At 50.3% G+C, this 16828-nt stretch overlaps 1 protein-coding gene across 2 annotated transcripts in view; it reads left to right on the top strand.

Moving 5' to 3' along the window:
* The window catches only part of ARHGAP39 (Rho GTPase activating protein 39), a 552999-nt gene that overhangs the window by 185476 nt on the left and 350695 nt on the right, over positions 1-16828 (top strand). For both annotated transcript variants that reach the window (XM_073680057.1, XM_073680056.1), the window contains exon 2: positions 14013-14447. In XM_073680057.1, coding sequence (XP_073536158.1) covers positions 14013-14447 — 435 coding nt within the window. The remainder of the gene's footprint in view (positions 1-14012; positions 14448-16828) is intronic.

Raw genomic sequence — 16828 nt, 5'->3', positions numbered from 1 at the left:
TCTCTCTGCTGCCCGTGGCCTCCCCCTCCCCTCGGCCTCTCTGCTGCCCGTGCCCCCCCCCCTACCCTCGGCCTCTCTCTGCTGCCCGTGCCCCCCCCCTACCCTCGGCCTCTCTCTGCTGCCCGTGCCCCCCCCCTACCCTCGGCCTCTCTCTGCTGCCCGTGCCCCCCCCTACCCTCGGCCTCTCTCTGCTGCCCGTGCCCCCCCCCTACCCTCGGCCTCTCTCTGCTGCCCGTGCCCCCCCCCCTACCCTCGGCCTCTATCTGCTGCCCGTGGCCCCCGCCAGTCTCTCTCTGCTGTGACATCTTGTGTTCAGCTTCCAATAAAGCCGGTGACCTCGGTGGGATTAGATACAAGACTCCGCTCTGCTGTAATTGCTGTAATATGGAGGATCGTGACCTTGTGCTGATATTTCATAGCGCCGTCCTGTGATAGCGAAAATCTACAGGAAGGAGAATGAAATTCTGCCCCGAGTAATAGATACCGAGCGCGATATCCGCTCCATTACTGCGCAGCTCTGCTGCTGGTGTCTGCACCGCACACCGACCGAGGCGGCATTGTCACCATTACTTTATTAAACGCCGCACAGAATAGACCGGAAATATACACAAGATCTGCAGAAAGTCACTGTACATTTCTTATCCTGTATTGGACTCCAGAGCTGCACTCACTATTCTGCTGCTGCAGTCACTGTGTAGATACATTACATTACTGGTCCTGAGTTACATCCTGTATTATACTCCAGAGCTGCACTCACTGTTCTGCTGGTGCAGTCACTGTGTACATACATTACATTACTGATCCTGAGTTACATCCTGTATTATACTCCAGAGCTGCACTCACTATTCTGCTGGTGCAGTCACTGTGTACATACATTACATTACTGATCCTGAGTTACCTCCTGTATTATACCCCAGAGCTGCACTCACTATTCTGCTGGTGCAGTCACTGTGTACATACATTACATTACTGATCCTGAGTTACCTCCTGTATTATACCCCAGAGCTGCACTCACTATTCTGCTGGTGCAGTCACTGTGTACATACATTACTGATCCTGAGTCACCTCCTGTATTATACTCCAGAGCTGCACTCACTATTCTGCTGGTGGAGTCACTGTGTACATACATTACATTACTGATCATGAGTTACCTCCTGTATTATACTCCAGAGCTGCACTCACTATTCTGCTGGTGGAGTCACTGTGTACATACATTACATTACTGATCCTGAGTTACATCCTGTATTATACTCCAGAGCTGCACTCACTATTCTGCTGGTGCAGTCACTATGTACATACATTACATTACTGATCCTGAGTTACATCCTGTATTATACTCCAGAGCCGTACTCACTATTCTGCTGGTGGAGTCACTGTGTACATACATTACATTACTGATCCTGAGTTACATCCTGTATTATACTCCAGAGCTGCACTCGCTATTCTGCTGGTGCAGTCACTGTGTACATACATTACATTACTGATCCTGAGTTACATCCTGTATTATACTCCAGAGCTGCACTCACTATTCTGCTGGTGGAGTCACTGTGTACATACATTACATTACTGATCCTGAGTTACCTCCTGTATTATACTCCAGAGCTGCACTCACTATTCTGCTGGTACAGTCACTGTGTACATACATTATATTACTGATCCTGAGTTACTTCCTGTATTATACTCCAGAGCTGCACTCACTATTCTGCTGGTGCAGTCACTGTGTACATACATTACATTACTGATCCTGAGTTACATCCTGTATTATACTCCAGAGCTGCGCTCACTATTCTGCTGGTGCAGTCACTGTGTACATACATTACATTACTGATCCTGAGTTACTTCCTGTATTATACTCCAGAGCTGCACTCACTATTCTGCTGGTGCAGTCACTGTGTACATACATTACATTACTGATCCTGAGTTACTTCCTGTATTATACTCCAGAGCTGCACTCTCTATTCTGCTGGTGCAGTCACTGTGTACATACATTACATTACTGATCCGGAGTTACCTCCTGTATTATACTCCAGAGCTGCACTCACTATTCTGCTGGTGCAGTCACTGTGTACATACATTACTGATCCTGAGTTACATCCTGTATTATACTCCAGAGCTGCACTCACTATTCTGCTGGTGCAGTCACTGTGTACATACATTACATTACTGATCCTGAGTTACATCCTGTATTATACTCCGGAGCTGCACTCACTATTCTGCTGGTGCAGTCACTGTGTACATACATTACATTACTGATCCTGAGTTACATCCTGTATTATACTCCAGAGCTGCACTCACTATTCTGCTGGTGCAGTCACTGTGTACATACATTACATTACTGATCCTGAGTTACATCCTGTATTATACCCCAGAGCTGCACTCACTATTCTGCTGGTGGAGTCACTGTGTACATACATTACATTACTCATCCTGAGTTACATCCTGTATTATTCTCCAGAGCTGCACTCACTTTTCTGCTGGTGCAGTCACTGTGTACATACATTACATTACTGATCCTGAGTTACATCCTGTATTATACTCCAGAGCTGCACTCACTATTCTGCTGGTGCAGTCACTGTGTACATACATTACATTACTGATCCTGAGTTACATTCTGTATTATACTCCAGAGCTGCACTCACTATTCTGCTGGTGCAGTCACTGTGTACATACATTACATTACTGATCCTGAGTTACATCCTGTATTATACTCCGGAGCTGCACTCACTATTCTGCTGGTGCAGTCACTGTGTAAATACATTACATTACTGATCCTGAGTTACATCCTGTATTATACTACAGAGCTGCACTCACTATTCTGCTGGTGCAGTCACTGTGTACATACATTACATTACTGATTCTGAGTTACATCCTGTATTATACTCCGGAGCTGCACTCACTATTCTGCTGGTGCAGTCACTGTGTACATACATTACATTACTGATCCTGAGTTACATCCTGTATTATACTACAGAGCTGCACTCACTATTCTGCTGGTGCAGTCACTGTGTACATACATTACATTACTGATCCTGAGTTACATCCTGTATTATACTCCAGAGCTGCACTCACTATTCTGCTGGTGCAGTCACTGTGTACATACATTACATTACTGATCCTGAGTTACATCCTGTATTATACTACAGAGCTGCACTCACTATTCTGCTGGTGCAGTCACTGTGTACATACATTACATTACTGATCCTGAGTTACATCCTGTATTATACTCCGGAGCTGCACTCACTATTCTGCTGGTGCAGTCACTGTGTACATACATTACATTACTGATCCTGAGTTACCTCCTGTATTATACTCCAGAGCTGCACTCACTATTCTGCTGGTGCAGTCACTGTGTACATACATTACATTACTGTTCCTGAGTTATATCCGGGGTTATACTCCAGAGCTGCACTCACTATTCTGCTGGTGCAGTCACTGTGTACATACATTACATTACTGATCCTGAGTTACATCCTGTATTATACTCCGGAGCTGCACTCACTATTCTGCTGGTACAGTCACTGTGTACATACATTATATTACTGATCCTGAGTTACTTCCTGTATTATACTCCAGAGCTGCACTCACTATTCTGCTGGTGCAGTCACTGTGTACATACATTACATTACTGATCCTGAGTTACATCCTGTATTATACTCCAGAGCTGTGCTCACTATTCTGCTGGTGCAGTCACTGTGTACATACATTACATTACTGATCCTGAGTTACTTCCTGTATTATACTCCAGAGCTGCACTCACTCTTCTGCTGGTGCAGTCACTGTGTACATACATTACATTACTGATCCTGAGTTACTTCCTGTATTATACTCCAGAGCTGCACTCTCTATTCTGCTGGTGCAGTCACTGTGTACATACATTACATTACTGATCCGGAGTTACCTCCTGTATTATACTCCAGAGCTGCACTCACTATTCTGCTGGTGCAGTCACTGTGTACATACATTACTGATCCTGAGTTACATCCTGTATTATACTCCAGAGCTGCACTCACTATTCTGCTGGTGCAGTCACTGTGTACATACATTACATTACTGATCCTGAGTTACATCCTGTATTATACTCCGGAGCTGCACTCACTATTCTGCTGGTGCAGTCACTGTGTACATACATTACATTACTGATCCTGAGTTACATCCTGTATTATACTCCAGAGCTGCACTCACTATTCTGCTGGTGCAGTCACTGTGTACATACATTACATTACTGATCCTGAGTTACATCCTGTATTATACCCCAGAGCTGCACTCACTATTCTGCTGGTGGAGTCACTGTGTACATACATTACATTACTCATCCTGAGTTACATCCTGTATTATTCTCCAGAGCTGCACTCACTTTTCTGCTGGTGCAGTCACTGTGTACATACATTACATTACTGATCCTGAGTTACATCCTGTATTATACTCCAGAGCTGCACTCACTATTCTGCTGGTGCAGTCACTGTGTACATACATTACATTACTGATCCTGAGTTACATTCTGTATTATACTCCAGAGCTGCACTCACTATTCTGCTGGTGCAGTCACTGTGTACATACATTACATTACTGATCCTGAGTTACATCCTGTATTATACTCCGGAGCTGCACTCACTATTCTGCTGGTGCAGTCACTGTGTAAATACATTACATTACTGATCCTGAGTTACATCCTGTATTATACTACAGAGCTGCACTCACTATTCTGCTGGTGCAGTCACTGTGTACATACATTACATTACTGATTCTGAGTTACATCCTGTATTATACTCCGGAGCTGCACTCACTATTCTGCTGGTGCAGTCACTGTGTACATACATTACATTACTGATCCTGAGTTACATCCTGTATTATACTACAGAGCTGCACTCACTATTCTGCTGGTGCAGTCACTGTGTACATACATTACATTACTGATCCTGAGTTACATCCTGTATTATACTCCAGAGCTGCACTCACTATTCTGCTGGTGCAGTCACTGTGTACATACATTACATTACTGATCCTGAGTTACATCCTGTATTATACTACAGAGCTGCACTCACTATTCTGCTGGTGCAGTCACTGTGTACATACATTACATTACTGATCCTGAGTTACATCCTGTATTATACTCCGGAGCTGCACTCACTATTCTGCTGGTGCAGTCACTGTGTACATACATTACATTACTGATCCTGAGTTACCTCCTGTATTATACTCCAGAGCTGCACTCACTATTCTGCTGGTGCAGTCACTGTGTACATACATTACATTACTGTTCCTGAGTTATATCCGGGGTTATACTCCAGAGCTGCACTCACTATTCTGCTGGTGCAGTCACTGTGTACATACATTACATTACTGATCCTGAGTTACATCCTGTATTATACTCCGGAGCTGCACTCACTATTCTGCTGGTGCAGTCGCTGTGTACATACATTACATTACTGATCCTGAGTTACATCCTGTATTATACTCCAGAGCTGCACTCACTATTCTGCTGGTGCAGTCACTGTGTACATACATTACATTACTGATCCTGAGTTACCTCCTGTATTATACTCCAGAGCTGCACTCACTATTCTGCTGGTGCAGTCACTGTGTACATACATTACATTACTGATCCTGAGTTACATCCTGTATTATACTCCAGAGCTGCACTCACTATTCTGCTGGTGCAGTCACTGTGTACATACATTACATTACTGATCCTGAGTTACATCCTGTATTATACCCCAGAGCTGCACTCACTATTCTGCTGGTGCAGTCACTGTGTACATACATTACATTACTGATCCTGAGTTACATCCTGTATTATACCCTTGAGCTGCACTCACTATTCTGCTGGTGCAGTCACTGTGTACATACATTACATTACTGATCCTGAGTTACATCCTGTATTATCCTCCAGAGCTGCACTCACTATTCTGCTGGTGCAGTCACTGTGTACATACATTACATTACTGATCCTGAGTTACATCCTGTATTATCCTCCAGAGCTGCACTCACTATTCTGCTGGTGCAGTCACTGTGTACATACATTACATTACTGATCCTGAGTTACATCCTCTATTATACCCCAGAGCTGCACTCACTATTCTGCTGGTGCAATCACTGTGTACATACATTACATTACTGATCCTGAGTTACATTCTGTATTATACTCCAGAGCTGCACTCAATATTCTGCTGGTGCAATCACTGTGTACATACATTACATTACTGATTCCGAGTTACCTCCTGTATTATACCCCAGAGCTGCACTCACTATTCTGCTGGTGCAGTCACTGTGTACATACATTACATTACTGATTCCGAGTTACCTCCTGTATTATACTCCAGAGCTGCACTCACTATTCTGCTGGTGCAGTCGCTGTGTACATACATTACATTACTGATTCTGAGTTACCTCCTGTATTATACCCCAGAGCTGCACTCACTATTCTGCTGGTGCAATCACTGTGTACATACATTACATTACTGATTCCGAGTTACCTCCTGTATTATACTCCAGAGCTGCACTCACTATTCTGCTGGTGCAGTCGCTGTGTACATACATTACATTACTGATTCTGAGTTACCTCCTGTATTATACTCCAGAGCTGCACTCACTATTCTGCCGGTGCAGTCGGTGTGTACATACATTACATTACTGATCCTGAGTTACATCCTGTATTATACTCCAGAGCTGCACTCACTATTCTGCCGGTGCAGTCGGTGTGTACATACATTACATTACTGATCCTGAGTTACATCCTGTATTATACTCCAGAGCTGCACTTACTGTTCTGCTGGTGCAGTCTCTGTGTACATACATTACATTATTGATCCTGAGTTACCTCCTGTATTATACTCCAGAGCTGCGCTCACTATTCTGTTGGTGCAGTCACTGTGCACATACATTACATTACTGATCCTGAGTTACATCCTGTATTATACCCCAGAGCTGCACTCACTATTCTGCTGGTGCAGTCACTGTGTACATACATTACATTACTGATCCTGAGTTACATCCTGTATTATACTCCAGAGCTGCACTCACTATTCTGCTGGTGCAGTCACTGTGTACATACATTACATTACTGATCCTGAGTTACATCCTGTATTATACTCCAGAGCTGCACTCACTATTCTGCTGGTGCAGTCACTGTGTACATACATTACATTACTCATCCTGAGTTACATCCTGTATTATACCCCAGAGCTGCACTCACTATTCTGCTGGTGCAGTCACTGTGTACATACATTACATTACTGATCCTGAGTTACATCCTGTATTATCCTCCACAGCTGCACTCACTATTCTGCTGGTGCAGTCACTGTGTACATACATTACATTACTGATCCTGAGTTACATCCTGTATTATACCCCAGAGCTGCACTCACTATTCTGCTGGTGCAGTCACTGTGTACATACATTACATTACTGATCCTGAGTTATATCCTGTATTATACTCCAGAGCTGCACTCACTATTCTGCTGGTGCAGTCACTGTGTACATACATTACATTACTGATCCTGAGTTACATCCTGTATTATACCCCAGAGCTGCACTCACTATTCTGCTGGTGCAGTCACTGTGTACATACATTACATTACTGATCCTGAGTTACATCCTGTATTATACCCCAGAGCTGCACTCACTATTCTGCTGGTGCAGTCACTGTGTACATACATTACATTACTGATCCTGAGTTACATCCTGTATTATACTCCAGAGCTGCACTCACTATTCTGCTGGTGCAGTCACTGTGTACATACATTACTGATCCTGAGTTACATCCTGTATTATACCCCAGAGCTGCACTCACTATTCTGCTGGTGCAGTCACTGTGTACATACATTACATTACTGATCCTGAGTTATATCCTTTATTATACCCCAGAGCTGCACTCACTATTCTGCTGGTGCAGTCACTGTGTATATACATTACATTACTGATCCTGAGTTACATCCTGTATTATCCTCCAGAGCTGCACTCACTATTCTGCTGGTGCAGTCACTGTGTACATACATTACATTACTGATCCTGAGTTACATCCTGTATTATACCCCAGAGCTGCACTCACTATTCTGCTGGTGCAGTCACTGTGTACATACATTACATTACTGATCCTGAGTTATATCCTGTATTATACTCCAGAGCTGCACTCACTATTCTGCTGGTGCAGTCACTGTGTACATACATTACATTACTGATCCTGAGTTACCTCCTGTATTATCCTCCAGAGCTGCACTCACTATTCTGCTGGTGCAGTCACTGTGTACATACATTACATTACTGATCCTGAGTTACCTCCTGTATTATGCTCCAGAGCTGCAGTCACTATTCTGGTGCTGTGGCATTACATGGTGGCTGCTCTTGCTCTCCTCTGGTTACTCTTCCGTTCTTCCTCCTGTCACCTCGTGTTGCCTCCTGTAGTTGTGACGCTGGGTGTCAGTCAGTGAGGGCTGTCCTCCTGTCCCCCTGTCCCCCTGTCCCCCTGTCCCCCTGTCCCCCTGTCCTCCTGTCCCCCTGTCCCACTGTCCCCCTGTCCCACTGTCCCCCTCTCCTCCTCTCCTCCTCTCCTCCTGTCCCCCTGTTCCCCTGTCCTCCTGTCCGCCTGTCCTCCTGTCCCCCTGTCCTCCTGTCCTCCTGTCCCCCTGTCCTCCTCTCCTCCTGTCTTCCTGTCCCCCTGTCCCCCTCTCCTCCTGTCCCCCTGTCCTCCTCTCCCCCTGTCCTCCTGTCCCCCTGTCCTCCTCTCCTCCTGTCTTCCTGTCCCCCTGTCCCCCTCTCCTCCTGTCCCCCTGTCCTCCTCTCCTCCTGTCCTCCTCTCCTCCTGTCCCCCTGTCCTCCTCTCCTCCTGTCCTCCTCTCCTCCTCTCCCCCTGTCCCCCTGTCCTCCTGTCCCCCTGTCCTCCTGTCCCCCTGTCCCCCTGTCCCCCTGTCCTCCTGTCCTCCTGTCCCCCTGTCCCCCTGTCCCCCTGTCCCCCTGTCCCCCTGTCCTCCTGTCCCCCTGTCCTCCTGTCCCCCTGTCCTCCTGTCCCCCTGTCCTCCTGTCCCCCTGTCCTCCTGTCCCCCTGTCCTCCTGTCCCCCTGTCCCCCTGTCTTCCTGTCCTCCTGTCTTCCTGTCTTCCTGTCCTCCTGTCCCCCTGTCCCCCTGTCCCCCTGTCCCCCTGTCCCCCTGTCCCCCTGTCCTCCTGTCCTCCTGTCCTCCTGTCCCCCTGTCCTCCTGTCCCCCTGTCCTCCTGTCTTCCTGTCCTCCTGTCCCCCTGTCCTCCTGTCCTCCTGTCCTCCTGTCCCCCTGTCCTCCTGTCCCCCTGTCCCCCTGTCCTCCTGTCCCCCTGTCTTCCTGTCCTCCTGTCTTCCTCTCCTCCTCTCCTCCTGTCTTCCTGTCCTCCTGTCCCCCTGTCCCCCTGTCCTCCTGTCTTCCTGTCCTCCTGTCCTCCTGTCTTCCTGTCTTCCTGTCCTCCTGTCCTCCTGTCCCCCTGTCCCCCTCTCCTCCTGTCCTCCTCTCCTCCTCTCCTCCTGTCCCCCTGTCCCCCTGTCCTCCTGTCCCCCTGTCCCCCTGTCTTCCTGTCTTCCTGTCCTCCTGTCCCCCTGTCCTCCTCTCCTCCTGTCCTCCTGTCCCCCTGTCCCCCTGTACTCCTGTCCCCCTGTCCTCCTGTCCCCCTGTCCCCCTGTTCCCCTGTCCTCCTCCTGTCCTCCTGTCCCCCTGTTCTCCTGTCCCCCTGTCCTCCTGTCCCCCTGTCCTCCTGTCCTCCTCTCCTCCTGTCCCCCTGTCCCCCTGTCCTCCTGTCCCCCTGTCTTCCTGTCCTCCTGTCTTCCTGTTCCCCTGTCCTCCTGTCCCCCTGTCCCCCTGTCCCCCTGTCCCCTTGTCCTCCTGTCCCCCTGTCCCCCTGTCCTCCTGTCCCCCTGTCCTCCTGTCCTCCTCTCCTCCTGTCCCCCTGTCCCCCTGTCCCCCTGTCCCCCTGTCCCCCTGTCCTTCTGTCCCCCTGTCCTCCTGTCCCCCTGTCCTCCTGTCCCCCTGTCCTCCTGTCCTCCTGTCCTCCTGTCCCCCTGTCCCCCTGTCCTTCTGTCCCCCTGTCCCCCTGTCCTCCTGTCCCCCTGTCCTCCTGTCCCCCTGTCCTCCTGTCCCCCTGTCCCCCTGTCCTCCTGTCCCCCTGTCCTCCTGTCCCCCTGTCCTCCTGTCCCCCTGTCCCCCTGTCCTCCTGTCTTCCTCTCCCCCTGTCCCCCTGTCCCCCTGTCCTCCTGTCTTCCTGTCCTCCTGTCCTCCTGTCTTCCTGTCCTCCTGTCCTCCTGTCCTTCTGTCCCCCTGTCCCCCTGTCCTCCTGTCCCCCTGTCCCCCTGTCCTCCTGTCCCCCTGTCCCCCTGTCCCCCTGTCCCCTTGTCCCCTTGTCCCCCTGTCCCCCTGTCCCCCTGTCCCCCTGTCCCCCTGTCCTCCTGTCTTCCTGTCTTCCTGTCCTCCTGTCCTCCTGTCCCCCTGTCCCCCTGTCCTCCTGTCCCCCTGTCCCCCTGTCCTCCTGTCCCCCTGTCCCCCTGTCCTCCTGTCCCCCTGTCCTCCTGTCTTCCTGTCCTCCTGTCCCCCTGTCCTCCTGTCCTCCTGTCCCCCTGTCCTCCTGTCCCCCTGTCCTCCTCTCCTCCTGTCCCCCTGTCCCCCTGTCCTCCTGTCCCCCTGTCCTCCTGTCCCCCTGTCCCCCTGTCCTCCTGTCTTCCTGTCCTCCTGTCTTCCTCTCCTCCTCTCCTCCTGTCTTCCTGTCCTCCTGTCCCCCTGTCCCCCTGTCCCCCTGTCCTCCTGTCTTCCTGTCCTCCTGTCCTCCTGTCTTCCTGTCTTCCTGTCCTCCTGTCCTCCTGTCCCCCTGTCCCCCTGTCCCCCTCTCCTCCTGTCCTCCTGTCCTCCTCTCCTCCTGTCCCCCTGTCCCCCTGTCCCCCTGTCCTCCTGTCCCCCTGTCTTCCTGTCCTCCTGTTCCCCTGTCCTCCTGTCCCCCTGTCCCCCTGTCCTCCTGTCCCCCTGTCTTCCTGTCCTCCTGTCTTCCTCTCCTCCTCTCCTCCTGTCTTCCTGTCCTCCTGTCCCCCTGTCCCCCTGTCCCCCTGTCCCCCTGTCCTCCTGTCTTCCTGTCCTCCTGTCTTCCTGTCTTCCTGTCCTCCTGTCCTCCTGTCCCCCTGTCCCCCTGTCCCCCTCTCCTCCTGTCCTCCTGTCCTCCTCTCCTCCTGTCCCCCTGTCCCCCTGTCCTCCTGTCCCCCTGTCTTCCTGTCCTCCTGTCCCCCTGTCCCCCTCTCCTCCTGTCCCCCTGTCCCCCTGTCCTCCTGTCCCCCTGTCCCCCTGTCCTCCTGTCCCCCTGTCCTCCTGTCTTCCTGTCCCCCTGTCCCCCTGTCCCCCTGTCCTCCTCTCCTCCTGTCCCCCTGTCCCCCTGTCCCCCTGTCCTCCTGTCCCCCTGTCCTCCTGTCCCCCTGTCCCCCTGTCCTCCTGTCCCCCTGTCTTCCTGTCCTCCTGTCTTCCTCTCCTCCTCTCCTCCTGTCTTCCTGTCCTCCTGTCCCCCTGTCCCCCTGTCCCCCTGTCCTCCTGTCTTCCTGTCCTCCTGTCCTCCTGTCCTCCTGTCTTCCTGTCCTCCTGTCCTCCTGTCCCCCTGTCCCCCTGTCCCCCTCTCCTCCTGTCCTCCTGTCCTCCTCTCCTCCTGTCCCCCTGTCCCCCTGTCCTCCTGTCCTCCTGTCCCCCTGTCCCCCTGTCCCCCTGTCTTCCTGTCCTCCTGTCCCCCTGTCCTCCTCTCCTCCTGTCCTCCTGTCCCCCTGTCCCCCTGTCTTCCTGTCCTCCTGTACTCCTGTCCCCCTGTCCTCCTGTCCCCCTGTTCCCCTGTCCTCCTCCTGTCCTCCTGTCCCCCTGTCCCCCTGTTCTCCTGTCCCCTGTCCTCCTGTCCCCCTGTCCTCCTGTCCTCCTCTCCTCCTGTCCCCCTGTCCTCCTGTCCCCCTGTCTTCCTGTCCTCCTGTCCCCCTGTCCCCCTGTCCTCCTGTCCCCCTGTCCCCCTGTCCCCCTGTCCTCCTCTCCTCCTGTCCCCCTGTCCTCCTGTCCCCCTGTCTTCCTGTCCCCCTGTCCCCCTGTCCTCCTGTCCCCCTGTCCCCCTGTCCCCCTGTCCCCCTGTCCTCCTCTCCTCCTGTCCCCCTGTCCTCCTGTCCTCCTCTCCTCCTGTCCCCCTGTCCTCCTGTCCCCCTGTCCCCCTGTCCCCCTGTCCCCCTGTCCCCCTGTCCCCCTGTCCCCCTGTCCTCCTGTCCCCCTGTCCTCCTGTCCCCCTGTCCCCCTGTCCCCCTGTCCTCCTGTCCCCCTTGGCTTTATGAGTTCGGCTTCTCTTCTTTCCTCTGTTGCTTCTGATCCTGATGAGATCTGTACTCTTATGTCTCTGCCCTATTACATGATTCTGTATCAGCACAGCGCCCCCTGGTGACCAGTGTGTAAGACTGGATCTTACACTGCACATTTTGGGGAGATTCCTATGAACAGAGCAATAATAACAGTTTGTGATGTTTTATCACAGACCAGGCAGGGAGGGCCGGGCTAGAAATCCTCTGGGAAGCCGAGAGGACTGCGCAGAGACTTGTGAGGTGACAGAGAAGTGACGCTGCCGTCCCTTCCCCCATTGCAGAGTCCTGTGTTTTCCTTCGCACCATCTGCTGAGTCTGTGAAGTGTGAATAAGTCGCTGCTTGTGGGTCGCACTGTTGCCAGGTTGCGCTTATACACATTCCGGCCCGGAACATTATGTAAGGCCGCAAAACGATGTGCCGACTCCTCGTCAGGAATCGATACAAAATGTACAGAAATCCGTCTGCGTCTTGGGAAAATCCTAGAAGTTTGTTGCGAATGGCGAAGAATACCTGATGTTCCTCTCGCTCCAGCTGAGCGTTCAGGATAATCGGCCGTGGGAGCACATTAGGGATGAGGTATAATGCTACATCAGGTCTTCATATCTCTGTATCCAGCATTGTCACCAGTTTTCCTCTGTGCATCCTCTGTCGCCGGTTTTCGGTTGTCTCTGAGCTGGTGGGTGTAGACTGGTTGCTATGATGTCTTCCATACTCAGACATCAGGGATTCCTGCTCTCGTGTCTATATCTAGCCCATATTCAGAAGCCGCTGCATGGAGGACATTATAGAGCAGGACTGAGCAGTGTAGCTGGGAATTAAGCCATGGTGGCAGATAAACACTTACTAGAAAGCAGCAGTATGGATGACATTTTATAGCACTGAAATCAGCACTGGCATTAGATAAGCACTAAAAAGCAGCAAAATGATGATAGTATACTGCAGGACTGAGCAGTGTAGCAGTGAATGCAACTCTGGGATGAGATAAATACTAGCTAGAAGGCAACAGCATGGAGAGCAGTACTGAGCAGTGTAGCTGGGAATTCAGCACTAGGGTCAGATAATCAATAGAGAGCCATAGAATGACCATATATCACAGGACTGAGCAGTGTAGCTGTGAATGCAACTCTGGGATGAGAGAAAACCCTTACTAGAAAGTCGCATCATCATGGAGCACATTATACAGCAGTACTGAGCAGCGTAGCTGTGAATCCATCACCCAAGTGAGATAAAATGTTTATTGGAAAGTTGCAGCATGGAGGATATCCTACAGTAGCAGTAAGCAGTGTAGCTGTGAATTCGATCATATTCATTGATGAATATTGGATTAACCCTTTAATGTAAAGTAGCATCCTCTTGCTCTCCATTAACTTTCATAGGCCACAGCGATCTGATCCCTCAGTGAGTAGATCTTGTCGTCAGCAGAGCGGATTTTACCCATGTTTTTTCAGAGTGAATGGTGAGTTGAGAAGAAGAAATGGCTCCTAAGTGGAGAAAGAAGCAGATGTCTGTGATGCGACACATTACACCATTTCTCCAGTGGAGTTGATGACTGGCAGCGACCATTTACCGCACATTTGTTAGGTGTAGCCATGTCCTCCCATTGCCGGTCCTCGGTGCGCCGGGTTCTGCACGTGGTTCAGGACCGTGGTCTGAGGTGGAGATATTGGAAACTAAATCTATGTTCTCTTTTTCCTTTCTAGGCTGGAATGGGTGGAAATCATAGAGCCCCGGACCCGAGAGTGCATGTACGCCAACCTGATCACCGGGGAGTGCGTCTGGGACCCTCCGTCCGGCGTCCGGATAAAACGGACCAACGAGAATCAGTGGTGGGAACTGTTCGACCCCAATACGTCCCGATTCTACTACTACAACGCCAGCACCCAGAGGACCGTCTGGCACCGGCCACAAAACTGTGATATCATCCCTCTAGCCAAACTCCAGACCCTGAAACAGAACACCGAGTCCCCGAGGGCGTCCACCGAAAACAGCCCGGGCCGGGGCAGCACCATCAGCAGGGAAGGAAGCACCAGCTCGTCCCTTGAGCAGGAGCTGGACGGGGGCGACAAGTGCCCCGAGCAAGTGAAGGCCAACCGACACTCAGCCCCCTACTTCGTGGTGAAGGAGGACTCTGACAGGTGAGCGCGGCTCCGAGCCGGGAGGCTGGGACTTGTTGTGCCCCATTTATGTGGATTTTCTACCGGAATTTACACAAAAGTCCTGTCCCTTTTATCTGCCAGACTAGTGTGTGGAGCGGCGGGTCACCTCCGCAGTCTGCATAGGTGTCCAGCCCAATTGTATCCCCCTCTAGTCCTAGATACAGCATCATAGAGGTGTATGGAGCTGGCTCCGGAGCTCAGTGCCCCCCCATATCGTGCAGGGGCCGCTGGGTCACAGCCGAGCTTCACAGGAGGTGATCTCCTATGGGGACTAAATAAGTGAAAAGTAAAAAAAAAAAATTAAGTTTTTATGAATATTTAAGTAAAACATAAAAAATAGAATCAATCCGCGTTTCCCCATCAAAAAAAATATAGAAAAATATATATACGCACAGTGCGGCGTATCAAAATCTAAAATTTAAACCAGAAAATTAAAAAAAATAAATAAGAATTTTTTTTAGACAGAAAATTGATTAAATATATATATATATATTTTTACCATTTCACTCTGTCACGAAAACACACTTGGTCAGACCTTGCAGCGCTCTGGCGCCCCCTTATCCTGCTGGTCAAACACGGTATTGACCGAGGATAAGCAACAGGGAGCAGCTGCTCTCGTTTATGTCGACTATTGCGGCACGTGATGTGACAGGACGTATATATACCACCAGTTCCTTCCAGGAACGTATATATACCTCCGACCAGCCACCCTCAAACCACAATATCACATAAATACTGGTATACTGCCACCACCGATCTCTTAACAGGTGGATCGGGTACCTGGTAGGTAACGTGAATTAGCGGGTCAGGAACGTGTTTACTCGACATAGGACAAGAAGAACGAAGCTGGTAAATAATAATGATTTACTCCCGAAAGGTGGGCAGTGTTTACAAAAGATATACAAGATATTATAAAGGAGACAATTTACATATATGCATAAACAGTTATTAAAATAAAAGGGATAAGTAATAGCAAAACCTGCGCCACGAGGTGATGGTCCCAGATTCTGTGGGGGGGACGGCTCCCCGGAAATTAAATGTGATTCTTCCACGCAGCGAGGAGTACTTGCGTCTGACGTCCCGGGGTAAGAATGAAGTAAAATGGCCGTTCTGGTTTTTAGTAAGAGGCTTTATGGCGGTAATAAAAATTCCTTGTTAGGGGGAAAGCAAGAGTGAGTTCTATGTAGCCTCTTCCAAATGAGCAGGGGGTGGAGATTTAAGACATCTCTCATTTTTAAAACTAGGACAAAAATACATTTTGCCTTACACCCTCAATTTGTAATTTCCCCCCTGTTTTCAGCACAATCATGGCGCGGTGACCCGTGCTCCAATATAACATTTCAGCACAATCATGGCGCGGTGACCCAGGCTGCAATATAACATTTCAGCACAATCATGGCGCGGTGACCCAGGCTGCAATATAACATTTCAGCACAATCGTGGCGCGGTGACCCGGGCTCCAATATAACATTTCAGCACAATCGTGGCGCGGTGACCCGGGCTCCAATATAACATTTCAGCACAATCGTGGCACGGTGATCCGAGCTCCAATATAACATTTCTGCACAATCGTGGCGCGGTGACCCGGGCTCCAATATAACATTTCGGCACAATCATGACGCGGTGACCCGGGTTCCAATATAACATTTCAGCACAATCGTGGCGCGGTGACCCGGGCTCCAGTATAACATTTCGGCACAATCATGACGCGGTGACCCGAGCTCCAATATAACATTTCAGCACAATCATGACGCGGTGACCCGGGCTCCAATATAACATTTCGGCACAATCATGACGCGGTGACCCGGACTCCAATATAACATTTCAGCACAATCGTGGCGCGGTGACCCGGGCTCCAGTATAACATTTCAGCACAATCGTGGCGCGGTGACCTGGGCTCCAATATAACATTTCAGCACAATCGTGGCGCGGTGACCCGGGCTCCAATATAACATTTCGGCACAATCATGACGCGGTGACCCGGGCTCCAATATAACATTTCAGCACAATCGTGGCGCGGTGACCCGGGCTCCAATATAACATTTCGGCACAATCATGACACGGTGACCAGGGCTCCAATATAACATTTCAGCACAATCGTGGCGCGGTGACCCGAGCTCCAATATAACATTTCAGCACAATCATGGCGCGGTGACCCGGGCTCCAGTATAACATTTCAGCACAATCGTGGCGCGGTGACCCGGGCTCCAGTATAACATTTCAGCACAATCGTGGTGCGGTGACCTGGGCTCCAATATAACATTTCAGCACAATCATGGCGCGGTGACCCGGGCTCCAGTATAACATTTCAGCACAATCGTGGCGCGGTGACCCGGGCTCCAATATAACATTTCGGCACA

This window comes from Phyllobates terribilis, unplaced genomic scaffold (assembly GCF_046119375.1).
Source record: "Phyllobates terribilis strain yellow unplaced genomic scaffold, ASM4611937v1 Scaffold_4__5_contigs__length_816908805, whole genome shotgun sequence".
Taxonomy (NCBI): Eukaryota; Metazoa; Chordata; class Amphibia; order Anura; family Dendrobatidae; genus Phyllobates; species Phyllobates terribilis.
This window is presented reverse-complemented; position numbering and strand designations above follow the sequence as displayed.